Source organism: Cyprinodon tularosa, unplaced genomic scaffold (assembly GCF_016077235.1).
Source record: "Cyprinodon tularosa strain WSP-4 unplaced genomic scaffold, ASM1607723v1 ctg120, whole genome shotgun sequence".
Taxonomy (NCBI): domain Eukaryota; kingdom Metazoa; phylum Chordata; class Actinopteri; order Cyprinodontiformes; family Cyprinodontidae; genus Cyprinodon; species Cyprinodon tularosa.
This window is the reverse complement of record NW_024038004.1, coordinates 3,330,062-3,352,738: the sequence shown is the minus strand read 5'-3', so window position 1 is coordinate 3,352,738 and position 22,677 is coordinate 3,330,062. Positions and strand designations below refer to the sequence as shown.

General features: G+C 38.7%; 2 protein-coding genes across 2 annotated transcripts; both read right to left on the bottom strand.

Moving 5' to 3' along the window:
- Nucleotides 1-623: 623 nt before the first annotated feature.
- tpgs1 (tubulin polyglutamylase complex subunit 1) lies at nucleotides 624-3,493 on the bottom strand. Its single transcript, XM_038274439.1, has 2 exons — nucleotides 3,111-3,493; nucleotides 624-1,350 (listed from the first exon to the last, which is right to left on the bottom strand). Exons 1-2 carry the CDS (start codon nucleotides 3,446-3,448, stop codon nucleotides 711-713), a joined length of 978 nt encoding a protein of 325 aa, XP_038130367.1. The 5' UTR covers nucleotides 3,449-3,493; the 3' UTR covers nucleotides 624-710.
- A 2,377-nt stretch (nucleotides 3,494-5,870) lies between these two features.
- LOC119775678 (inositol-3-phosphate synthase 1-A-like) lies at nucleotides 5,871-11,601 on the bottom strand. The gene is made up of 11 exons (XM_038273740.1): nucleotides 11,441-11,601; nucleotides 11,223-11,347; nucleotides 10,352-10,513; nucleotides 9,193-9,322; nucleotides 8,528-8,721; nucleotides 8,293-8,442; nucleotides 7,982-8,200; nucleotides 7,728-7,892; nucleotides 7,528-7,641; nucleotides 6,560-6,777; nucleotides 5,871-6,448 (listed from the first exon to the last, which is right to left on the bottom strand). Exons 2-11 carry the CDS (start codon nucleotides 11,334-11,336, stop codon nucleotides 6,247-6,249), a joined length of 1,668 nt encoding a protein of 555 aa, XP_038129668.1. The 5' UTR covers nucleotides 11,337-11,347; nucleotides 11,441-11,601; the 3' UTR covers nucleotides 5,871-6,246.
- Between the last annotated feature and the right edge of the window lie 11,076 nt (nucleotides 11,602-22,677).

The window sequence follows — 22,677 nt, the reverse complement described above, 5'->3', positions numbered from 1 at the left end:
TAGAAAGGCTACTCTCACAGGACTTGATCTCCTTCCCTATTCCATCAATACAGTCAGAACTCTGCTGCATAAACATGGAATATTCAGCAACATGATCTAAAGCTTTACATCTAGATTCCCTTGGGACAATTCAAGTCTCTGTTAAGAAAGAAAGAGAAATCTTCCTATCAAACGTGTTCTCTGCTCATTTTATTATCAGTCAAACCTTAAATCACTTGTTTTGTTGCTGTGTTTGTCATCTTATTTTAGTCCAAACTGGTCTTTCTCATAAACAAGATATTGGATCTCAACGAGACGACCTCTATAATATAAACAACAAAAACAAACAATTAATGGACATTGATATTTTTCCAAATGGGACATTTTAAATTCTGAGTGATAATGAACTGCATCATTAATCCACAACCTTTGACAAATCCTGCAGTGGCGATAGGTAAGAAGTTTTGTTTTCTTTAGTGACTTAGCCAACAGATCCCAGACTTGCAGACTTTCTCTATGAGAATCTGTGATCTAGATGCTCAACAAGCGATTCTACTTTCAGAAACTATCAATTTCATTGAATAATACTTTAAGGTAAATACTTACAGGAGCTTATCAAAGAAAGTATCATAAAAGTCAGCAAATATGTTTTCATAAGGTTTTATTAGAGGGGAATACAATCTAAGGACTTATATAGTCTAATGCTGTACATTCACGATTTATACGTAACTCTAAGCTACAACTTTCACACGGTCGATGAACAGGTCTGCAGCAGCGTTTTCAAACTCCTTTGCGTCCATGTCGCCACCGGGGCAGCGGGTCTGTGCCCCCGCCATGGCTTGTGCCACTTTGTGGGGGGAGATCTTGGCACTGGCCTCCAAGTAGCAGATAGCCTTTGCTTTTTTATCCAAACAAACATTAGATTTGGTGTTGGCATTAGCCAAACAGTTTGCATCTTGCCCCTGGGATGTCTCAAGAGCTTCCTTTAAGGTCCCAAGCACTGCAAGGCAGAGCGCCTGGGAGGCAGGCCCCTCATCGGGGCAGCACACCTCGGCGTAAAGCCTCTGAGCCTGCCGGATGTAGTCTGAGAAAACAGCACAGGTGAGCACTCCGTGGCGGAAGACATCATAAGGGACGGCTTCGTGGTCCTGGCAGCAGAGGCGTTGAAGCAGCGGGGCGGATGTGGAGGCAGGTACTCCTCCTTCACTGCAGAGGCACTGCAGAGTCTGTGTGTAGAGGCCTCCTTTTACTCCTCCTCCTACTTCAGTAGGGATATCAGGGCAGGAGCCATCAGCCTCAACTGCATGTCTTTGACAGCCATTCAGGTTGAGCAGATCATAGGCCACACGGACGTTGTTGCTAAAAGCTGACCTGAAATTAAAATCAATCCGTCAAAACTACGAAAAATAAAGATCTCAAAGACAGAGGGCTCACTCAGCAGACAAATAAAACCAACATAAAAGGTGGTTAAACACTATTGTTTCGGACAAAAGGGCTTAAAGGTATAGTGGAAGATGTTCTTTTTCCAGGTGGATCATCAAAATAAGACTAATTGTTATTCACTCTGTTGATATTTTTACGTAAGGCCGTCCACATTTTCACTTACCAGCAGTGAGTCTGACATAGAGGAAAAATCGCAAATATTCTTTTGGAAATTAAGCTTGTATGAACGATGCAAACAGCAACTTTTAAGCAGAGTGTGCACGAGGAGAAATGGGATCGTGCATGCTCTCGCACGCGTTTACTATGTGTTCCCTCTCAGGAGCCGGTACAGGGTTGTGCATGTCCTAATTTTTTTTTAAGTGGAGGGGGCTGGTCTTTTCAAAAATTCGCAAAAATCCTCCTCTATACCTTTAAATACAAAATAAATGTTGCTCAAAAAAACTCCATCATACAGGTTATTTTCCAAAGCTAATACATATCTGAGTGAGTCAACGATTGAATATACTGAAGCATTCAATTGGTTTTTTTATTACAAAAAATGCAGAAAATGCTTTTAACCCTTAAACACTTCTGAAACATTATAGCTATAAACATAAATCGTTTTATAATCTTCTAAAATCTGCCATTATGTAGCATACTTTGAACCAGTGTTGTTTACCCAAAACCCAGCAGCTTCTGAGCCATTTCAATCACTGTTCCCCCCAAAACAAAAAAGAAATGGCATTGATCTATCCCAGGAAGGCTCTGGCAAGAGACTCTGTAATATGTCTGTAAAGTGAAGACAAGTATCTTTAATACTATATCTATAATAATTTTTACTTTATTGGTATTTATCATTGTGCCACTTAGAACAGTGGTGAGCACTGCTGGCTTTCAGCAAGAAGGTTCCAGGTTCGAATTCTGGCTTGGGGTCTTTCTCCATGTAGTTTGCATGTTCTCCCTAGGCATGCGTGGGTTCTCTCCGGGTACTCCGGCTTCCTCCCACAGTCCAAAAACATGACTGTTAGGTTAATTGGCTTCTCTAAATCCTCCTTAGGCGTGTGTGAGTGAATGGTTATTTGTCCCAATGTTGCCCTGCGATGGACTGCCGACCTGTCCAGGGTGTACCCTGCCTCTCAGGCACCAGCACCCCTTGTGATAAACGTGATGGAAAATGGATGGATTCAGATACCAGATTTGTTTTGCTGTTTAGCAAGGAAGTAAAAGTTGTCCAAAGAAAAGTAGTCAGTCTAATCAGTATGGATGTCAATACTCATGGGCAGTGCTCCTAATAAACTGGCCCCTGTACTGAGGACATAATGCAAGTTAAATTGATGACAAATAAATGATGTTATGCTAGAGCAGAAATTGCCATTGATAAGTTCCAATTTCCAATTTCATGTATGTTTACAGTTTTATTTTACAGTTTTATTTTACGTAATTAATGCGTAATTAAGTTGTTAAGTTGTTCACCAGCATCCCTCGTGACCCTACTTGGGATAAGCCTGACAGAACATGGATGGATGGAAAATTAAGTTGTTGCACTTTTAGTTTCTAGATTCTAGAGCTGCAAATGGCTGTTTCATACAGCAAATTATTAACTTTTTTTTTTTTTTGCATGATGCTCCAATGAATAAATAATGGCCCCACTCCGCCCCGGTAATATTGGCCTATAATCGCCACTGCTGCTTAAATGGATGAACTCTGACCTCTGAGAGTGATGCGCCAGCCGCAGGTGCCACAGCGCCCGGTTCAGACGCTGCTGTTCCTGCTCGCCTACGCCCGCAGCGCCGCTGCTCCGCTGCTGCTCCTCTCCGCATCCAGAAGAGCCGCTGTCAGTAACGGACGCCAGATTGCAGAAGTGGTCGGCCAGGAACCCGATGGGATCATCCGACCTGGCCTCGACCATTTTCAGGATCGCCCCCTGGAGCAGCTCTCCCACACCGGTTTGCTCCAGGAAGTCCCTGTCACCGTCCGACTTGACGGCTTTGCCCGCGGGCATCCCCGAAAGAGGAGCCGCAGACCGGCGCTTCTCCTTGTCAGCCATGGCTGTTGATGTCCCGTGTCGCAGCAACGGCAGCGGAAGTGACGTAGGACCGGTCCGGAAGGAGGAACCAGTTCTCACCCCTCTCACAGACATGCTTATTACACAGTTGTACTTATAGATTATAACTACCCAAAACCCCAAGTAGTGCAGGAATATATCTATAATTAATTTCCAAAATTTAAGTCCTTAAGTATAATGACATACTGCTCTAACATTCTCTCATCTTATTTGTTATTGTTAGTTTTTCAGTGTTTATCTATTTTACATACTTTGCTCAATCAAAACATGCATATTTTCACTTTTTTTTTATATTAAATCCTTTTTGTTATACCAAATTCGAATCTTTAATAATGAATAAAACTTATCTCCTAGAAGTTTCTTAATATCATCCTATAATAGGATAAGGCATAATGTTAAAGTGTTAAAGACACTGAAATAAATCCAACAGCTGCTTCAAAGCTTCATTTCTTGTGATCGAATGTATGAAAAATGTCTCCATCTTTTTAAAGCACCTGTTATTCTTTATTTGCTTCTGCAAACAGCCACATTTTAGACATTAGGGAATCAGTGGTGCTGTATTAAAGACAATGGAGTTGAATATATTTATATAAATGATGATGGAGATGAGAGTCATGATGCTTGTTTCTGCAGTGTTAAACTCTCAGGACTATAAACCTGACCATGCAAAGCTCTCAGTCCCTTTGCTAAGAGACAATGGGATTTGATTTTAAGACATGGTATCTTATCATAGATGAGTTGTGATGCTGAGTCTTTTTTAGTTAGCTATATATTTTCTGAACTATGTCATGCCAAACAGTTACTGTGCATTTCATTTAATTTTTTTAATCAATACACTATTTGTGCAAAACTGAAAATTTTCTACATAGATTGGCAGATATTCTCTCTTAAAACCCGTTTCTGTATCTGGAAATACTGTTTGCCCTGGTTAATTATGTTGGGGATTAAAATGAGATAATCCTAAATTATGAAGATGGGAACATTTATTTTCAAAATTGACATGAAGCTGTAATTTCCTTTTTTTTCCCAGATTGATTATGCATATTCTTTTAAGTTATTAGTAGGGGGGGAATGCACATTTGTCCATTAATTAAGATATTAAGGAGTCTGTACAGTTCCAGTTCCCTGCAAGAATGCAATAATTTGCCAATTTGAAATATTTATATCATAAACATTGCATTTGGTGATATTAATGAATAGGCTAGCAAGACTTACATTATTATTAATTGTGCTAACATTGTTTTTAAACTCATGACCCAACTGTAGGTGCCTCAAAAAGAAAAAAAAAAGACACATTTAAGAAAACCTTAAGTCTTAAATTCAAAGTTTATTGAAAAATAATCAATTCTACACAAAAAAGTTATACAATTCTACAATACAGCAGACAAAGATATCAAAAAATAAATCAGTGAATGCAAGATTCCCCTCTTGTCATGCCCGTCACACAGTGTCCACTCAAATAGCAGCAGACCTTTTTCACACTTCCGGGTTTTAAAGCGGATGTGGGGTTTGACAACTTCCGGTGGCTATAGCGTTAGCATAAAAGTCTAAGAAAATGGCTCAGTCTCGGCGCAGTTGTTTTTGTTCTGTACCTGGTTGTTCATGTGGGGCAAGAAAACAGCCATATCTGTCCTATCATGCATTCCCACAGATTATGTTGCAACCGCAACAGAAACATAAAACAAATAGTAACAACTGAACAGGAAAATGTTAGAATAAGCTCTAAGTAGTCCAGAAGTCGTACGTGAAAGTTCTTCAGCCGTCAAACCTGAACAGGAACTCGAACCAACGAACAAGAGCCAACCGGCTTTCTGACTGTTTCAAACCCTGCAGGTTGTGCGGTTCCTCATTTTTCTTCATGGATCTGAAGCATCTAGCTCTGACAACTACCTGCCCCTCGACAATATTTGACACTACAGGCATGCAGAAGTAAAGCATAGTTTCAACATCAAGCATCATCTAGAATCTCAGAACTAACATAACATTCAAGCATGCTGTTTTTCACAAACTGTAGTGGCAAACAAATTTCAGAATGTCAAAATATAACTGAAAAGTTTAAACTATGTCCGTCTCCAATATTCCACATAATTTAGATACTAAGTTAGGCTTCATTACGATGTTTGTGTAGCTCATATCTTGCAGCTAGCGGTTAGCTCGCTAAGCTACGTCTTTTCTTACCTTGATAGCTGTGGATATATTCTTCGTGGAAGAACTTGTATCCTTTCACAGATTTGTTGGTTGGGGAATTCGCCGCAGCGATTTCCTCCGCATCCGCAAAATAAAGTGTTGGCAAACTAAGTAAGGATGACGAAAAGCACCGGAGGAGAGACATTTTTCAGAGTAAAACAGGAAGTGCTCCAGCCCTTTCAGACGCAGCTTCCGGTTGTCGTGAAAAAGGTATCAGTAGCTACTAGCTATAATATCCACATTGTGTTTGTAAAACTTCTGTTTTCACAGATATCCATACAGTACATTTACACACAAACATTGCACTGAAGTGAAAACTTATCTGAATTAGAACATAAGCCTACCTTGTAAACTCATAAAAAGATCATAAAATATTTTATTAATACTTTTGCTATGTTTGTAATTGTTAGAATAGCCTACATAAACAGATTTGGTCAATTGTTTGTTGGAGTTTCCAAAAGATCTAAATAATGGTCCCTAATCTCAAGCAGGTTTAGTTAATTTTTCTGTATTTGATCAGAGTGGTTGTTCATCTCAAAGAATGCTTTAAGATTTACAGCAGTCCCATTTGGGCTTCAGGGCAGTATGTAGCATCACATAGCACAAGCTGTGTGGCTCTCCTGGGTATAAATGCCATTTGTCAGCGCTACAGGGATGTGGTTCCCATTGGCCAGAGCAACCTTTTTTAGTGTAGCCACGTCGTTGCTTATGTAGTTAGTGTGTTGTGTTAGGAAGTTTCTCTGCAGCTTGTGCTCCAGCAGCATGTGGTTCTGAGGAGGGAGACCAATGCACGCTCTGGAAAAGGCAAGGGATAAATAAGAACATGAGTGAATGATTGAGTTTAACTTAACATGCCTATAAGTGAGAGAAAACAAAACAAAAAATTGCTTTGGAAGTGATGCACACCTCATGATGTTTTCTATGCAGGCTCTCTGGCGGAAGAACGCATTGACAACTGGAGTCCCTGATGGGACCAGGGGGGCCTTGCAGAGGAAGGAGAGCAGTGCGAGGACACTGTGGAAGGACTGGAATTCCTCCTCTCCCTGAGGCCTGACCATCACACGCTGGCAAAGCTCTGTCAGGATTACCAGGTCCAGGATGATGGGGCTGGCCAGTAGTGAGTCCTGTTAGGAATCAAGGAGGAATATTGATGATTTACTATATGAGGTGTGTCAAAAAAATAAAAATTAGTATCTAAATTAGAATCAAATAATAAATTAAAAGTTTTCTGATTGCGTTTTTATCTTTTTGTCACTAGAGGGAGACAAAGTCAATATATGACCCAAGTCTTTAAATCAGCCAATTCAGAACCAAACATTTATGCTGATGAAGATTCTCAGTCATCCAGTCATAGTCATTCCGTATAAGTAAAAAAAAAAAAACAATCCACTGGACTTGATTTCCAAGATTTGAAGACGTTTCCCTACCTCTCCAGGAAGCTTTCTCAATTCAAATGTCTGTATTGTAGAATTGAGAAAGCTTCCTGGAGAGGTAGGGAAACGTCTTCAAATCTTGGAAACCAAGTCCAGTGGATTGTTTTTTTAAGCTTTTACGGAAGGAACCAAACATTTAGATTGTTTTTTTTTTTTTTTTATCAAAATATACATTTAAAATGTTTGCATTATTACACCCTTAAATTAAACCAAGCATAATCGCCCTAGAAATTATGTTGATCTATTGTGAAAGTACTTGATACACAAAGAGAAAGACATCAGCTGTTGTGTTTCAGCAGACTGAGCTAAGTAGGTGTGTGTCCCGCACGTGTCTTAGTATTTAATCTCAGGCTTAAAAAGGCAGATTATCCTCAAGATCCTGAGCCTCTCTCCAGAAACGTCTCTCATTTGAAGTGAATGCTGAAATTGATCGAAACCAACCTCGCAGGTGTTGTGAAGTGCAATCGTGTTGAGCCCTCCCATCATTATTTCGGATGTGTACTCATCCATGGCACGCTTGCTGTCTCCCACATAGGGGACATATTTAATCACCACCTGCAAAGCGGACGGAGATGTTTAAGAGGCGTTCTGTGAGCATCCACTGACATGTTACAGCAGGCCTGTGTTTTTGTTTCACTCACACAGTGGTCAGGTTTCTCTCCAGGCTGGTACAGCACAGGATTGGACTGGACCATGTCGTCCACCACGTTGCTCTTGGATATTTCCTTAGAGCGGAACTGCTGCGGGGCAGACAGGTTCTTTCCGTCGTTGTTACCAAGGTGATTGTAGCTCACGATGGACGTTGGCTGTTAAGGAAAAACAGAAATATTGAAGCTTCTTTGTTTTGATATCTTTTTAGTGTTTGGCATTATTCTAAAACGAAATGTAATCTTACCTTGATACCTGCGCTGACCAGGAAGTCCACCAGAACTGACTTGATCTTAGTCTGGCCGGACTTAAAGTCATCTCCGCCAATGAAGACGCCTCGCTGCATGGCGAGCTCGATGGCGCCCAGGATGAAGGTGTTCTGTGGGGCGCCATTGATGTAGGCGCAGCCCTCCAGGATACTGGCCACAGCAAAAAGCGTGGATGGAGAAATTTCTGCTGCTCCAGCCTAAGGAGAAGGAAACACCTTAGAGATGAGAAGAACTGAGGACTTTGTTTGAAGCTGCTCAATGCAGCTACGTGTACGGCTCTCTGTCTCACCTGGATTCCAGCCAACAGGTTCTTGGCTGTGTCGTTGACCCCTGGAACGATGTCAGAGAAGCGCTCTGTGTTAGCCGTCCACAGAACTATGACCTTGTCGACACCACTGGACCGACGGAAGTCTCTAATATCAGCTCTGATCTGCTCCATCTGGAAAAATCAATCACCCTTTTAATAAAGCAGCATTAAGCAAAATATGTAATTCGTGAAAATGTGAGCTGCAGTGTTCCAGAACCTGCTCTGCCATGGTGCCTGTGAGGACATTGTCAGCCCGACTCTCCTGGTTGGCTGCAATGAATTCTGGGATATAGATGGAAGGCCTCGGTTTGAGGCAGCTCATGTACGGTCGCAGCTGCTCCTGCAGGGACCAGTCGAGCACCTGCGCTCGCTCCATCGCTCTGCCCAGATCCAACGAGGAGATGTCCCAACCTGGAAACACAGTCCCATCATGAGACGGACTTATTTAGTTTTCCTAGAACTAATGCAAAACCTGATGTATGCAAATGAATTCACCAGCTGTCAGAGAAATGCAGAATAAATTATGCTACCTTTGTTGAGGATCTAGCACTACTTCATGCATTTAACTTCTTTTGCTGTGCTATATTAGCAATTCATTTATACAAAAAAATGCACATGAAAACAATGTGGGACATAAATTTGGTCTGTATTAGAGGTCAGGAGACCTTGGGCGCCCCCTGCTGGCTACAAGGCCCTAAGCAGCAGCAGTACTTGCCTATACTTATAAAGCCACCTGCTCACATTCATTTCTAACTTTTTAAGCCTAAGCTGTTCAAGATAAGGTTTTGCTACAACCATTTGTCCTAGTCTCTCCTTTTTTCATACATGCGTTCAAGTCTTAAGAAGTGATCTCATGATGTGAATGTCTGGGATTCAACCTACCATCAAAGACGATGTCATTAGGGTGCACCATGGGCAGAAGGTCACGGAAGGGCACGTTGACCTCGCCCTCCAGGCCAGAGCCCAGACAAACAGTAGACGCCTGCAGCAGGGAGCCGAAGTAATTTGCTTTCTAAGGAATAATGGGGAGAGAAAAGGAGAAACTGAGTTCTTTGAAGGTGTAATAAACACTGTTACAGTACATCACACAAAACAGGAAAGGTGGTCTTTATAAGGAGAACACAGGATCTGGCTGACTGATGGGGTAGTGGTGCGTATCTGGGCCCTAATATGGGAACTTTCTCTGGCAGAATCAACACTTCCTGACCAGCTATAGGCAGGGGCGGAGCTAGATGGGGACCAGGGGTAGCCATGGCCACCCTTAGCCAATCATTTGCAACCCCTACCATTTTCTCCCTCTAATACAGATGGTGGCAACTGTAAGACTCTCAAGTGGAATATTAAAAACTTTTATTAAATTTTTCATATATTAACATTTACTTGACAGCAAAACCACTCTGGTTAATTATGCACACCAATATGCTGAAATTAAAGATAAGTACAGAATTTATGCTCTTTTCAGAGCTAGATTTTGTGTTATGTGGGGTAAAGAGAAAATTATATTCTCTGCAAGTCATTTAGGAGTATTCAGTGAAGTCGTAGATAACTATTTTAATAAAAACATATTAAATAATCAATGTATGTAGATATTAGTACCTCTAAATATATATTTTTTTTTTGCAGAATGTATATTGGTAAAAGTAAGTAATGTCAATGGAAAAGATGTTCAATCCAGAACTCAAACCTGAAAGAATTGTATCCACTATATATGCGTCTATTTGTTAACAAAGGCTGTAGGAAAGGATAGTTAGTCTTTTTTTAGAAAATATGGATTATGTGATCATTAATGTTCCTGTTGGAACAGTGTAGATTGACCGTGAGGTTCTGGCGCCTTTCGGCCACCCCTCAGTTTACATTGGTTATTGCCTGGCCACCCTTATAAAGATTTTCAGGGTATAGGAAGCAAAAACCAGAATATACCAAAGTGACAAAGTTTTATTTATGTAAAACATTCAACTAAAAACGTGGATCCTAGTAATATTTAACTTTTTTTGGGTGATAATTTACCCGTCCATCTGATTTCCAAGATGAGCATACTCACCTTTTCTCCATTCTTGGTCCTCCAGGTGAGACCCAGCTTGTTGGCCAAAACAGCGGCTGTGACGGTGGTTCCGTTGTTGCCTCCCCAGCCCACCAGCATCACACCCAGCCGGGGGACGCGCCGCTCAGTCCGGAAAGTCATCTTGGTGCTGCGGGGGGTCACCTGTATAAGCCAGAAAATCAGCTCCAGACACTGAAAACATGCATGCAGGCAGTGGCGGTTCTAAAGCAAATGTTCCAGGGGCCTGGGGTGTGTGTGTGCGTGTGTGTTTTCATAGGGGCACCGAAAAGCATGAAGAAAAAAAAACGGGCAAGGTATTCAAATATATTTAAACAGCTGCATGAAGTGAAATTTCTTCAATTACATTTAATCAAAATTATATGTCTTCTAACTGAAAATATTTATTTTTGGCTCAAAAATTTTCATTTTGGTTATCATTAAAATCTAAATAAAAATCCCTTAGCGTAGCAAAAAAGCAAATCAAGAAATTGTAGCTATATAAATATATAAAAAAAGATAAAATAAAGTAATTATTCTGAGTATTAGGTCAATATACATTCATCATTTAGGAATTTTATATATTTTTAACTTAATTTAAGTTAAAATTATAGTTTTCTATAAAAGTGAAAGTATTTTTTTTATTTGTTTTGAAAAAACAGATGAAAACTAGGATCCTACCTCAATAATTAGTAAAACAGATTTTTTTAAAGAAAAAAAAAATTATTTGATCCAAAGGACCTATCAGAAACCATGTCTGTTCCAGTGCATATAATCATTCGAATTTCTCTTAGTATTATGTCTTCAGTACAGGGGCCCTGGTCCCCCTTGGCCCCTGTCTAGAACCGCCCATGCATTTAGACGTTTTACTGACCGTGACTTTGTTCCCTTCCTGATGCACGGAGGCGGTTTGGTAGGAGTATTGCGCCTCGATGTGAGTCTCAGTGTACTTCACATTGGGGCTGTTGATGTGGATGTTCACCGACATGGCTGCAGAATCTGTAATAAATAAAATAAAATTATATTATAATAGTCATAATAAAACACTTCCTGTTGCTTCTAAGCGTCCGTGAGGTAAGAAATAAAACTAACCAATTTTTTCTTCTTCACGCGGATAAAAAAATTAATCTTTCAGTGAAAGTAGACGGTTGTTGTCTGATGTTCTCCGGGAACAGTTCTGGTCTTTATCTCCTAGAAGCGCAGAGTGTCTTCGGCAGGTTGCTCCTGTTCGCAGATACTATCCAATCAGCGCTTCTCTGTCCCTTTATATAAGCCTCGGGGCTGCAGACAAAAGCCCAGCGCGTGGCGCCGCCAGCCAATAGGAACGCTGCTTCCCAGCCCAGCATTTTCGGGGAGGGACCCGCAAGGCAAAATATTCCACTCTAGAGGGTTCTGATAGCGATGAAAATCTTCCACTGACATCGTTTTAATGCTGGATCTTTCTAGAATTTCTAACTTCACAATGTCAACTTTGTTATTTAGTCACTAGCTGCTTAATTTGATCACTTTTTAACCGAATTTAACAGTTTTTGTAACCTATGATCGAATGGCTTCATTCATTGAAATGAGTGGATATTGTTTCAGAGATATATTAGTTGTTAAATGAACCCCTTGAATGCAAACTGGAATTTTATGTAGATGTCTTTGCATATATGTGTGTTTTCAAGGAATAAATTGAAAATAACCATGGGTTATATCCATCATCCCACAAATGGAATAGATTTGTGTCCAAATATAATCTGACGTTTAGATCCGTGCTGATGTTTATTTTTTTTCATCCACCCTCCTGATTTTAACTGAAACTGCAAAAGGCTGTTTTATCTTTAATTAACCCAGATTATTTGCAGACTTTTCTGCAAGAGATAGACAAAATGCATGACACCAACGATGCTAAAGGATGATTTTAATTGAATTGAAATACTAGCTATACGGTTATAAAGCTATACATGTTTAAAATTAAGTAAGAGATGATTTTTTTGTTTGTTTTTTATTTATGTATTAGTGAAATAAATGCAGACTGCTTAAAACAAGCACATATCTTGGAAATTGAAAAAAAAAGGTTGCATTGATATGTTTCTTTACTTTTATCATAAACAGCACATTAACTTTTGTCCCAAAATAACTGTGATGAATCTAAGGTTTTTTTTATGTTTCATCCCCTGGCAAAGATTAACAGGAAATACAACAAACATTGTGCAAGATCTGCTTACAAATTATGCGAAAGTTTCCATTAAAACGTTTTGTTTTGAAATAACGGTATCATAGGCTGCTGCAAAGTGACTGACTCTAACTGACCAATCACGATCAAGCAGAGATTGTCTCCAGCCAATGGGAGACAGGAAACAAGTCACGGGCTGCGCACGTGCACTGCTTGCTCCTCTGATCCACATCACAGCGAATATGGCTTTGTAGAATAATATGCGGAAAATATAGGTAGATATACCCCGTGTGCGTGTAGTGAAACAGCATTTAAACACCATCCATACGCAATAAGTCAGGATATAGTTATAGATTGAGTTGTATTTGTTTAGAAACCGGTGGAGGCGCTCAGGGAGGAAAATAAGCCGGCCGGTAATCAAGGAAACGAGTATTTTTAATGCAATCATCACAAAGTAGAAAGTCATTCAGATTTATTTATATTTGTGTTATTTTATCTCAAACAGAGTCGGTTATAACGCGATTAGAGTGGGTAAATAGAGCCAGCACCCCTCCCACTCAGTGCAAAAACTAATCCTAAGAGTGGAAAATTCCTTTGTTACATTGCTGGCAGCCGTAAAATGACATAACGCCGTTCATTATTTCTTATATATGAACGCTTATGTTATTTTTGCTTTGTTTTGCCTAACGTTATTTATAAAAATTGTGCTTTATTGTTTTTTTTTTTTTTTTTTTTTTTGCACGCTCTTCTACCAATATATAACCTTTATTTACATAAGTTTGTGATATTACTTATTTTTTGTGCAAAAAAAGGCGGTTGCATTTCAACAAAGGGTTTAGCGCCTTCTCTCTATGGCTTGTTGTCCAAATTTTCCATGAACGTGTCTCTGACTCTCAGCCAATCAGACAGCTTGATGCCCAAACGCCTGACTCTGTGGAGGGCCGGCAGCACGTGGATCAAGGGAAGGAGAGAAGGATCCAGAAGGAACCTGGCCAGCAATTAATCAGAAAGCAAAACATGAAAAGAAGAGAGTATGATTGCTTGAATAAAATCCTCAATATTGTATGTCTGTGAGGCTGACCGGACTGGATCAGCATGACAAGGATGAATAAAAAAAAAAATTGATATACAGGCAGCGGCGTAGGAAGCCCCAAAAATTGTACCGCAAAATATTAGATTTTGACAATTTTTTTAACTATCGTGCTTTTATTTTGAAGGCGCAGCATAGCGTTACGTCACTGTACTCCCCCTCCCCTCTGTGAACTGTTGAGTGTTTGAGCACTCAGAGGGAAACAGCGATACAGAAAGTCAGAAACTTGTGGATGAGGTAAAATGGTCTGTCGGGAATGCTGCTATGAATATTGCTTATTTATAACGTCTTGTTGTCAGTTCACTTTCATATATAGAAACTGAATCTTTTTGGTTTAGGCATCTTAGTCTTGTAGGAAGAGGATTAGGGCCACTGAAAAAAGTTAACTGATTTTTAATTTTTTTTAGTTTAACATGGGGGAAAAAGTCAGAATTCTGACTTTTCTCAGAATTCTGACTTTTTTCTCAGATTTCTGACTTTAATCTCAGAATTCTGACTTTTTTCTCAGAAATCTGACAGATGATTAATGTTTCTAATCAATTTACATTTTTTTTTGGTGGTGGGTGGGCGGGGGGCGGGGGTACTATACAGATATATAAAAACAAGAAGGTCTAACTAAAAAATAACCAGAATATATGTTTAGAGTAAAGATTGACTACTTGTGTTTACACAAGCACACAATTTCAAATCTGCTGAGCTTGCTGTGCAAGAAAATGTAAAATATACGTATAAAGAAATATAACAGGAAGTACTGCTAAAACAAACTAAATGTTAAATAATGTAGATATTGGTTTAAAAAATTCTTCAGATTTGGAAATTTGGAAGGAATACATAATTCTGAAATTAATCAACAAATCTGGTAAAAAAATAAAATAAATAAAAAATAAAAGTTGCACTTTTTTACTTGAGGAATTTGTTGAATAACTTCATAACTATGAGTTTAACTAGTTGGAGGTAATGCTACACTTCTCTGCTTCCTGTCCTGCTCATAAAAGGTAAACATTATAAACCCACCATTCATTTTCTACACTATTTGGAAAACACAACACAAATGTAATATAACAAAAGTATGTTTAACAACAAACATGTTAGCATCAAGCCATAGCCATGTCTCTTTTAGAGACTAGATCTCTTGTTTTAATGACCTTCTGCTCCTCCATTAATGGGGGGACCCCTCGGGCACGTAAAAAGTTGCCTAATTCTGTCATTTTCCACCAATGTGTCTCTGGCTCTCTCAAACAACTCACATCTTTGTCAGTGAAGCTGAGTGCTCCACATCTCTGCCTTCATGGTGCCCATCTACATTAAGATCCAAAATTCTGAGAAAAAAAGTCAGAATTCTGAGGGAAAAAAAGTCTTAATTCTGAAATAAAAGTCGGAATTCTGACTTTTTCCCGTATTAAACTGAAACAAAATGTAAAAATCACTTAACTTTTTTTTTCCAGTGGCCCTAATCCTCTTCCGTAGTCTTGGGCTGATCACTCATCCAATATTTAACTGCTAACTTTCTCTAGACGATTGCCACGCTAGCCAAAATGTTTTTTTTATATATTTTTTTTTATATCTCATTTCAGTACAATGCCACCACCAACTAAAAGGCTGAAACAGCAGCAGGACTTACTCATATTTTTTTAAAAGAGAAACGTCAGTGTGAGTAACAGTCACCTAACACAACTTGTGTTGAAATTAGCCCGGTCTGGGCGTGCGTTTTACGAGGATTTTTTATTTTTTGCATGGTTTTGATTCGCCGAAATGGACAGATGTTATACCTGCCGTGCTCCTGATCGTTAGTTAACCACAGGGAGAATTAATTCTAATTCTTAGCAGTGGCGGCCGCATTGGTCGTGCAGTGGACTGCTGCACAACCACTAATTAACCAACTAATTAACTTCTGCATCTTTATTTCCTCAAATAAACTGCTGGCTCCTCTTTTTAGACTATAAACAGATTAACACAACATTGACAACTCTGTAGTTTTCTCTGTTCTGTACTGCAAATTGGAATTAAAGGCGCCATTTCTACCAAAGGTCTGGACAGACTGGCCACCTGTCTAGGGTGGACCCCGCACCAGCACCTCCCGACCCCACTAAGGGACAGGGTGTACAGAAAATGGAAGGATGGATGGATTTCTACCAAAGGTTGATAATGCGTTTTTGAACCAGATGCTTCAAAGCGCCCTGTCCATAATTCTTCAACACACTGTCAGCTCCCTATGTCAGTCAACCTATATAAATTCATTTTTGACCATTATTGCAAGTTTGACAAAATAAAACATATCAAACTTTGCACTTGTGTGGCCTACTGAATCGTTTTGATTTTCTAGTGCGTATGCGGACACTAAATATGCCAAGGGCTGAAGCCCTTGAAAGACATCTCCCTTTGCTTAATAAAAGACTCCAGTCATTTTGTTTGGTGATATGCTCACATCTTATGAACAAATGCATTATGTTAATTTTAAATGCATTATTTTTGCAAACACATTTATAAAGGAATAAAGTAAAAGATTAAATAGCCTTTTTTTAAGTAGCGTACTTAAGATATGTTTCTGTTGAATATTTACGAATCTCAGATTTCCGACATGTGTCCCCCCCAATTGTAAACATATTCCTACGCCCTTGTATACAGGCACTGCTAGTAGGAAGCTGACAAAAGATGGATGCTGAACAATTGGGGTATCTGGAAATACAGATATAGGAAAAAAGCAAATAGCCTTAATTCCTGAGCGTTAGAAAACCTGGTCAGATGGATTAATAAAGACAATTTAGTGTGAGGGATTCCATTCGAGTCAATGAGTCGATGCAATCAACTGGTTTTCCTTAGATAGAAAACTTTGAATCAATTTGACTGTATGATCTGGTGAACTGTAAAGTGCTTTGAGATAACATGTGTTGTGAATTGGCGCTATATAAGCAAACTGAATAGAATTGAATTTTCCCCTCTTTGTGACTTCCCTTCAGGCCTTGCCATTCAGAGCCAAATTAAACATTTTCCACATCTAAAACCATCAACGGATGGGAAATGTACATTTTAAGCATATTTGTCTTTAGGTTTGCTACTATCTTTGCAGAATAACTATCACCCGTTTCTCTCATGAGGAGTCCAAAACATAATTTAGTACTAACACTGATTTTATTAACATAACTTTTATTATATATCTGTTTTCATTAGTGACACACTCATCATACCATGGATCAGACACCAGATAACTATAGTACAGCATTGGGTGATATTGTTTTTATTTACTGTCTTGCATTGGTGGATCTATAACATTTTATATTAAGGAGCAACAGAGGTGCAAAAATCTTATTCAGGGGGGTATTGCTTGACCCTTCATTGAAGTAAACTACATAAAAAATCTTCTCTATATGCATAAATCCATTTTTGTGCTTCTTCTATATCAGGGGTTGGCAACCCAAACTGTTCAAAGAGCCAAAAAAAAATAAAAAATACAAATCTGTCTGGAGCCAGACAAATATAAAAGTCTTATATACTGCAAGCCTTGTATGGCAACACAGACTCTAACTGTATTAGCCCACTATAAAAAAGGACAATGTGGGCTAATATCTTTAATAAACATTGATGATTAAATGTTTATCTTGGAGCAAATGTCACATCGTGCGACTACTATGCTGTACAATATTTAATGCTTTAAATTTTAAATTCAATTACAATATTAATGTATTAGGTTTTGTTGCATTGATAAAATTATAAAAGCACAATAAAAAAATCATTTTTTTTTTACTGTTATTTTTATTTTGATGATTTGTGGGAGAAAATATGAAAGAAAGTTCCCATACCTGCATAAGAGCGCTATCTGTTTGATCTGTGGATGGTTTTCCATGCTTGCATCACAACTAGAAGCAGTAATGGAGTTTGGAGATGCAATCCACTTCTTAAATGTATCTTTGCACTCTTCTAATTTATCCAGAAGTTCTGCAATCGCAGTTTTCTATCACACCCAACTTGGTTGTTGGCTGCAAATTTAGAAGGTCTTCCCTAGGGATGGTAATGAAAGAAAATTAATAAGTTTGTTCTTTTTTGAATCCTCTGTTCTCATCACCTATCTTCCAATATGTGTGTTGCAGACTATGACCCAAATCTTCATTGACAGAAATGTTTACATTGATTGTTTAATTGATTTATTATACACATTTTTACAGCAATGGAAACATAATGAATGTCTGTTTGACCTCCTGCACACCATATAAACAAAACAAGCAAAAATCTTTTTTTTTTTTTCTATTTTCATACATTTTTGAAAAACCTTAATGGGAGCTGCAAGTTGGCGCTAAACAGCCTCATGATGCTCTGGTTCCACTGGTTGCCGATCCCTGCTCGATATGCTAAGGATAGCTAGATTAAGCAACTCAAGCCATAATTTCCCATTTAATTTTTTTTTTTACAAGCTTTATATCTGCAATTTAGTTTTTTTTTAAATTAAGATATAAATTGAAGGCTGTAAGAGGGTTTTAAACAAACCTTTGGTCAAACAAGAAATTACTAATAACAATAATATGGAAATAAAAGAAGAGGGTAGGGCCCCCTTGCCCCCCAGTAGTTATACCCCTGCTTTCTTGGTAAGAGTCTTACAGTTCAATTAAATCCTACTCAGTTTTTATAGAACATAGGTTTCCATCCCATCCTAAATTTATTTAAGAAGTATATTTTACTTTTATTATAATTTTTTATTATTTTCAAACAATGTTGATTGCAGCAAGACTCAAAGGAAAAAGAAAGTTTCGAATTTCTTGATGTCATAAACCCACTATTTATCAGTTATGGAATGCTTTCTGTTGTTATGCTCTGTTTTATTAGTTTATTCAAGAATCAGTAGTCATACTGTTGGTTTCTTGTTCGTATTCATATGTTGTTATAACTTTGCACAACTGAACACTAACCAGGGAATGTTGGGAGTCTCTGTATAGGACTTTAACATGAGCTATGCAGAATGAGAACAGAGAATATAGGACAGCTATTACTGGCATATTGTAAGTACTTTTCTATTTAAAGACTAGAGCAGATGGGTCTTAGTAGCTTTTTCCTTTAAATTTAGACACCTTTATGCCATCTTCTCTAAAAATTTTGGTAAGAATTACAACTGGAAAGGTTTGTCAACATTTATTTTGCTTTAGATTTAAAATCTATATGCCGCTATATAGTTTTTATATTAAGAATGGTTAACTGGTTAACAATTTTTGTAATGTAGGATAACTCATGAATATATATGGTGTGTTCGAATTCGGTGGCTGCATCCTCCGAAGGACCCAGCCTACCTGGACTGTGGTCTTTTAAAGGCCGTGAAATTAATGAGGCCGTAAGATTTCGGCTATAGATTCGAACAGATCCAGGCGTTTCCGGCTGTCACCGTTGCCTAGTAGTCATGACAGGACAAAGCAGGCAAAGAATAGTTCCGAACTTCTTATCACGGTTCTGTGTGGTCATTTCATTTTTTTGGAGGTTCAGTAGCAGTACAGCCATCGTGGATATCAGATTTGTAGTTCACACACTGCAGAGATATTGGAATCTGTGCTTAAATGTCAGCCAAACCCACAAACAGAACATTTCAATAAACCTGTAAAATATTTGACTCATTAACCATTTCAACTATCTTCATTAATTTAAGACAAAATTATTCACATACTTGTAATATATTAAACTGCACTTACAATATTCACCACTGTTCATCATCATTTCCCTTTTTCTTCTGAGTACAGAGCAGCTGGGCTGCTTGGACTCCCAATGGATTACAGGATACCCCTGGACATGTAGGACACCAGATTCAAACACACCGTTAGCTTTGGGTTTAGAGAGCTGCATTCCCTGACTGACCTCACAACTATGAGACTAACTCTGAAATAATTTATTGTCTTTTTTTTTTTTCTGAACAATATATAAGTAAGCGACGCATCTCCCCTCATTTTGAGGGATCCCAAAGAACTCAAATACCAGAAGAGACAAATGTTAACAGTCGAGCTTGATCTGAGCCTGCATGAAATGTATGAAACTCTATTTTCTAAGCTCTATTGGAAAACTGGAATTACTTTTTCCCAGGGTGTTGTCATGATGGGTCTCTGTGATTAAACCCACATGCAGAACACCACACGAAGCAGGGTAAAAGTTTAACAGTTTATTAAATGATGCAAACACAGAGTAAACAAGCACTGGTTCTGGTACTGGTCCGGGACTTGGCTTCACAGAGCAATCTGCAGAGCGGGATAGTTTGGTTAGCCAGGTAGCTACGATGACTTGGCAGAGTTTCGGTCTTCGTCTGTACCTGATGAGGTTCTAACAAATCAGTGGAGAGAGGTAACCAGTTGGGTCCAGAGACTGTGGTTCCAGCAGAGCAGGGGCGGATCTAGAAAAATATTTATGGGTTGGCAAGAGGGGGGCAGGAATTTTTTAGGGGTGGCAGCATATGGCATTTGTTTACACTGAATTTAATCACAGTTATCACAGTTTGGTGAGAATAGTATGTACAGTACTAGTGTTTCATGTGAAACAGTTCATATTAATAATACATCGTACAATGAGATCTCACTTAATAGGAGATAGAAGAATGATAACTCTACTTCTAGAGGGGCATTATCACAGGAAAGGTATTAAGGTAAGACACAGGTGCTGAGTCGCAGATGTGTGAGATTGACTGTCAGAGAGGCAGCTTTGGAGCATTTGCACAAGAAGAAACTATAGAAGGAAAAAGTTACCCATCAGAGATCTATGGACTGAGTGGTACTAAAGTGAGCATTACTACAAAGTAGAAATAAATGGGTCAAGGCACCCGAACAAGGTACTGGACATCTATGTAATGTTTACTCTGAACACACATTTACCCCATTTGTTCCTCAGTAACTTGACATACAGCATTACGGCAACATGAAAGGGACATTTCATGCATGTAAATATGCTGTAGATAGAGCTGTATATGGAGGACCAACTCTGCCATATTTAAAAATAAATACAGAAATAAATAAATGCTCAATAAATAAATAAGCATACAATTAATTGCCACCAAAAATACAATCAACAAATAAATGTAATTAGAAATTATATTATAATGGCAGGCAGAAATGTTAAAAGGGCAGGCAGAAAGAAATAGCGGCGAAGAAATAACTAGGGTAAAAAAAATTCAAAGGAAGAATAAAACACACAAAAATATTATAACATGCACATAAATAAATACATAAAGTATAAGTAATTAAAAAATGAAGTTGAAGATAATAAATGACAAACAAATAAATAAGGTAAATATTAAAAAGGCAAAGAAATAAAGAAGCCAATTAAAAGAGTTATATACCTTTATGACTAGCTGTATAATTTAATTTCTACTTACATTTATTTGTTGTTTGTATTTTTGGTGGCAATTAATTGTATGCTTATTTAATTATTGAGCATTTATTTATTTCTGTATTTATTTTTAAATATGGCAGAGATGGTCCTCCATACTGCTGTATCAACAAATCAAGAAAAAGGCGGGTACTGTATGTTACATCAAAATCTCCACAAATCTGAAAAGAAGCAACATAAAAATACATTTTGCTTGTGAGTAGGTTCATACAGGTCCTTTCTGGATAATTTCATACTATATATATACAAAAAAGAAACAACAACACTGCTTCATATTAAGCAGGATTCACACCAGTATCACATTTTTAACTTTTAACACTTTTGGTTTTATTAAAGGAAATTTCAGATTTTCTCAGGGGCCAAAACAAAATGTAGCAGCTCTGTAAAGGTTCACCAGAAAGCAGAAAATAAAGTTAACATGACTATAACAGCTGAATGCGGCGATTTCCATGTTTCTAAGCAAAACGCTTCAACACTTTATTTAGATCCAATGCCTTTGTGCGTTTTGATTTGAGTACAACCAAACTTGATCGTCTCTTTTCTGTCATAGTTGACCACAAATATGTCTTTCTGAGCCTGAAACGTCAGGCCTACTGTAACTAACATCATAGATAGAGAAATAACGTTCTGCAACCTGATTTTTATCATCTGTAAATCAGCATTGCAGCTATGCTAGCAACATTGAGCTTTCATTATGATTTCATTTCTCTATAGATAGTTAATCAATTTTTACCTGTTTCATCCCGTTTCTCCTCTCCCCATCACCCCTGGCTCCCTCGCTTTGCCCCATTCAGTTCTCAAAACAATCAGTCTCAGTCGCTCTCGCGTCATCTCGTGCTGCATTCACTGCAGTCCGACATTAGAAATTAGCGGTCGTAATTCTCAAATGATCCATAATTTATAAGCCTCGCCACCCCTACCGCCAACTGGGGTGGCAGCAGGGGTGGCAAGGCTGTCATTTAGGGTGGCATTTGCCACCCTATGCCACCCCAGTAGATTCGCCTATGCAGCAGAGAGTTCAGCAGCGACAGAGCTTAGCTTCAGGCTAGCAAGGTTCAGACCTTGAGTTGTTCTCCTAGTTCTCTCCTGAGAACTAACTGGGAGATACAGACTGAGGATCTTCAGGTTTGGCTTCTTTGGGCAGCAGGCAGATTCCCAAACATGAGCTCCTCCAGAGCTCCAGACTTCGATCAGGTTTTCCTATGAGGCAGAGAAGACAGAGGCAGGTTAGAATTTGGGTTACTCTCCAGAGCAGACAGAGGTTCTATGTGCAGGCTGAGGCTCAGGTTCTGCTAACCAAAACTGGTCAACACTCCGGCGCTGAAGACAGGTCTGGTCGCTGCTTAAGTAGGAGGTCTCCTGATGGGCTGATGATCCTCAGGTGTGCAGGAGGCTCCAGCTCAGGAGACCCATAGCGCTCTCTGCTGGAGACAGGTGGCAGATCTCCAGATACCAACAGGTGTCACTTTGCCAGGGGGATAGGAAAAGTTAAAGAGAAAAAAAAAAAACTTTAGAGGCACTCTAAACTGGTCTTTATTATTTATTAGCATGTTTGAAAAGTCAAATTGGATCGTGTTCCTCTCTAGGTTTTATACACGTAAGACATTATTTCCAATTTGCATTAAATAAGAGGGTCATGTTATAATTTCTGGCTGAATTTGATCAACAGTTCCTCTCCAAAAATAAATCCCTTAAACAGTTTGAAATTATTTCAGTATTAATTCTTCATATGAAGAA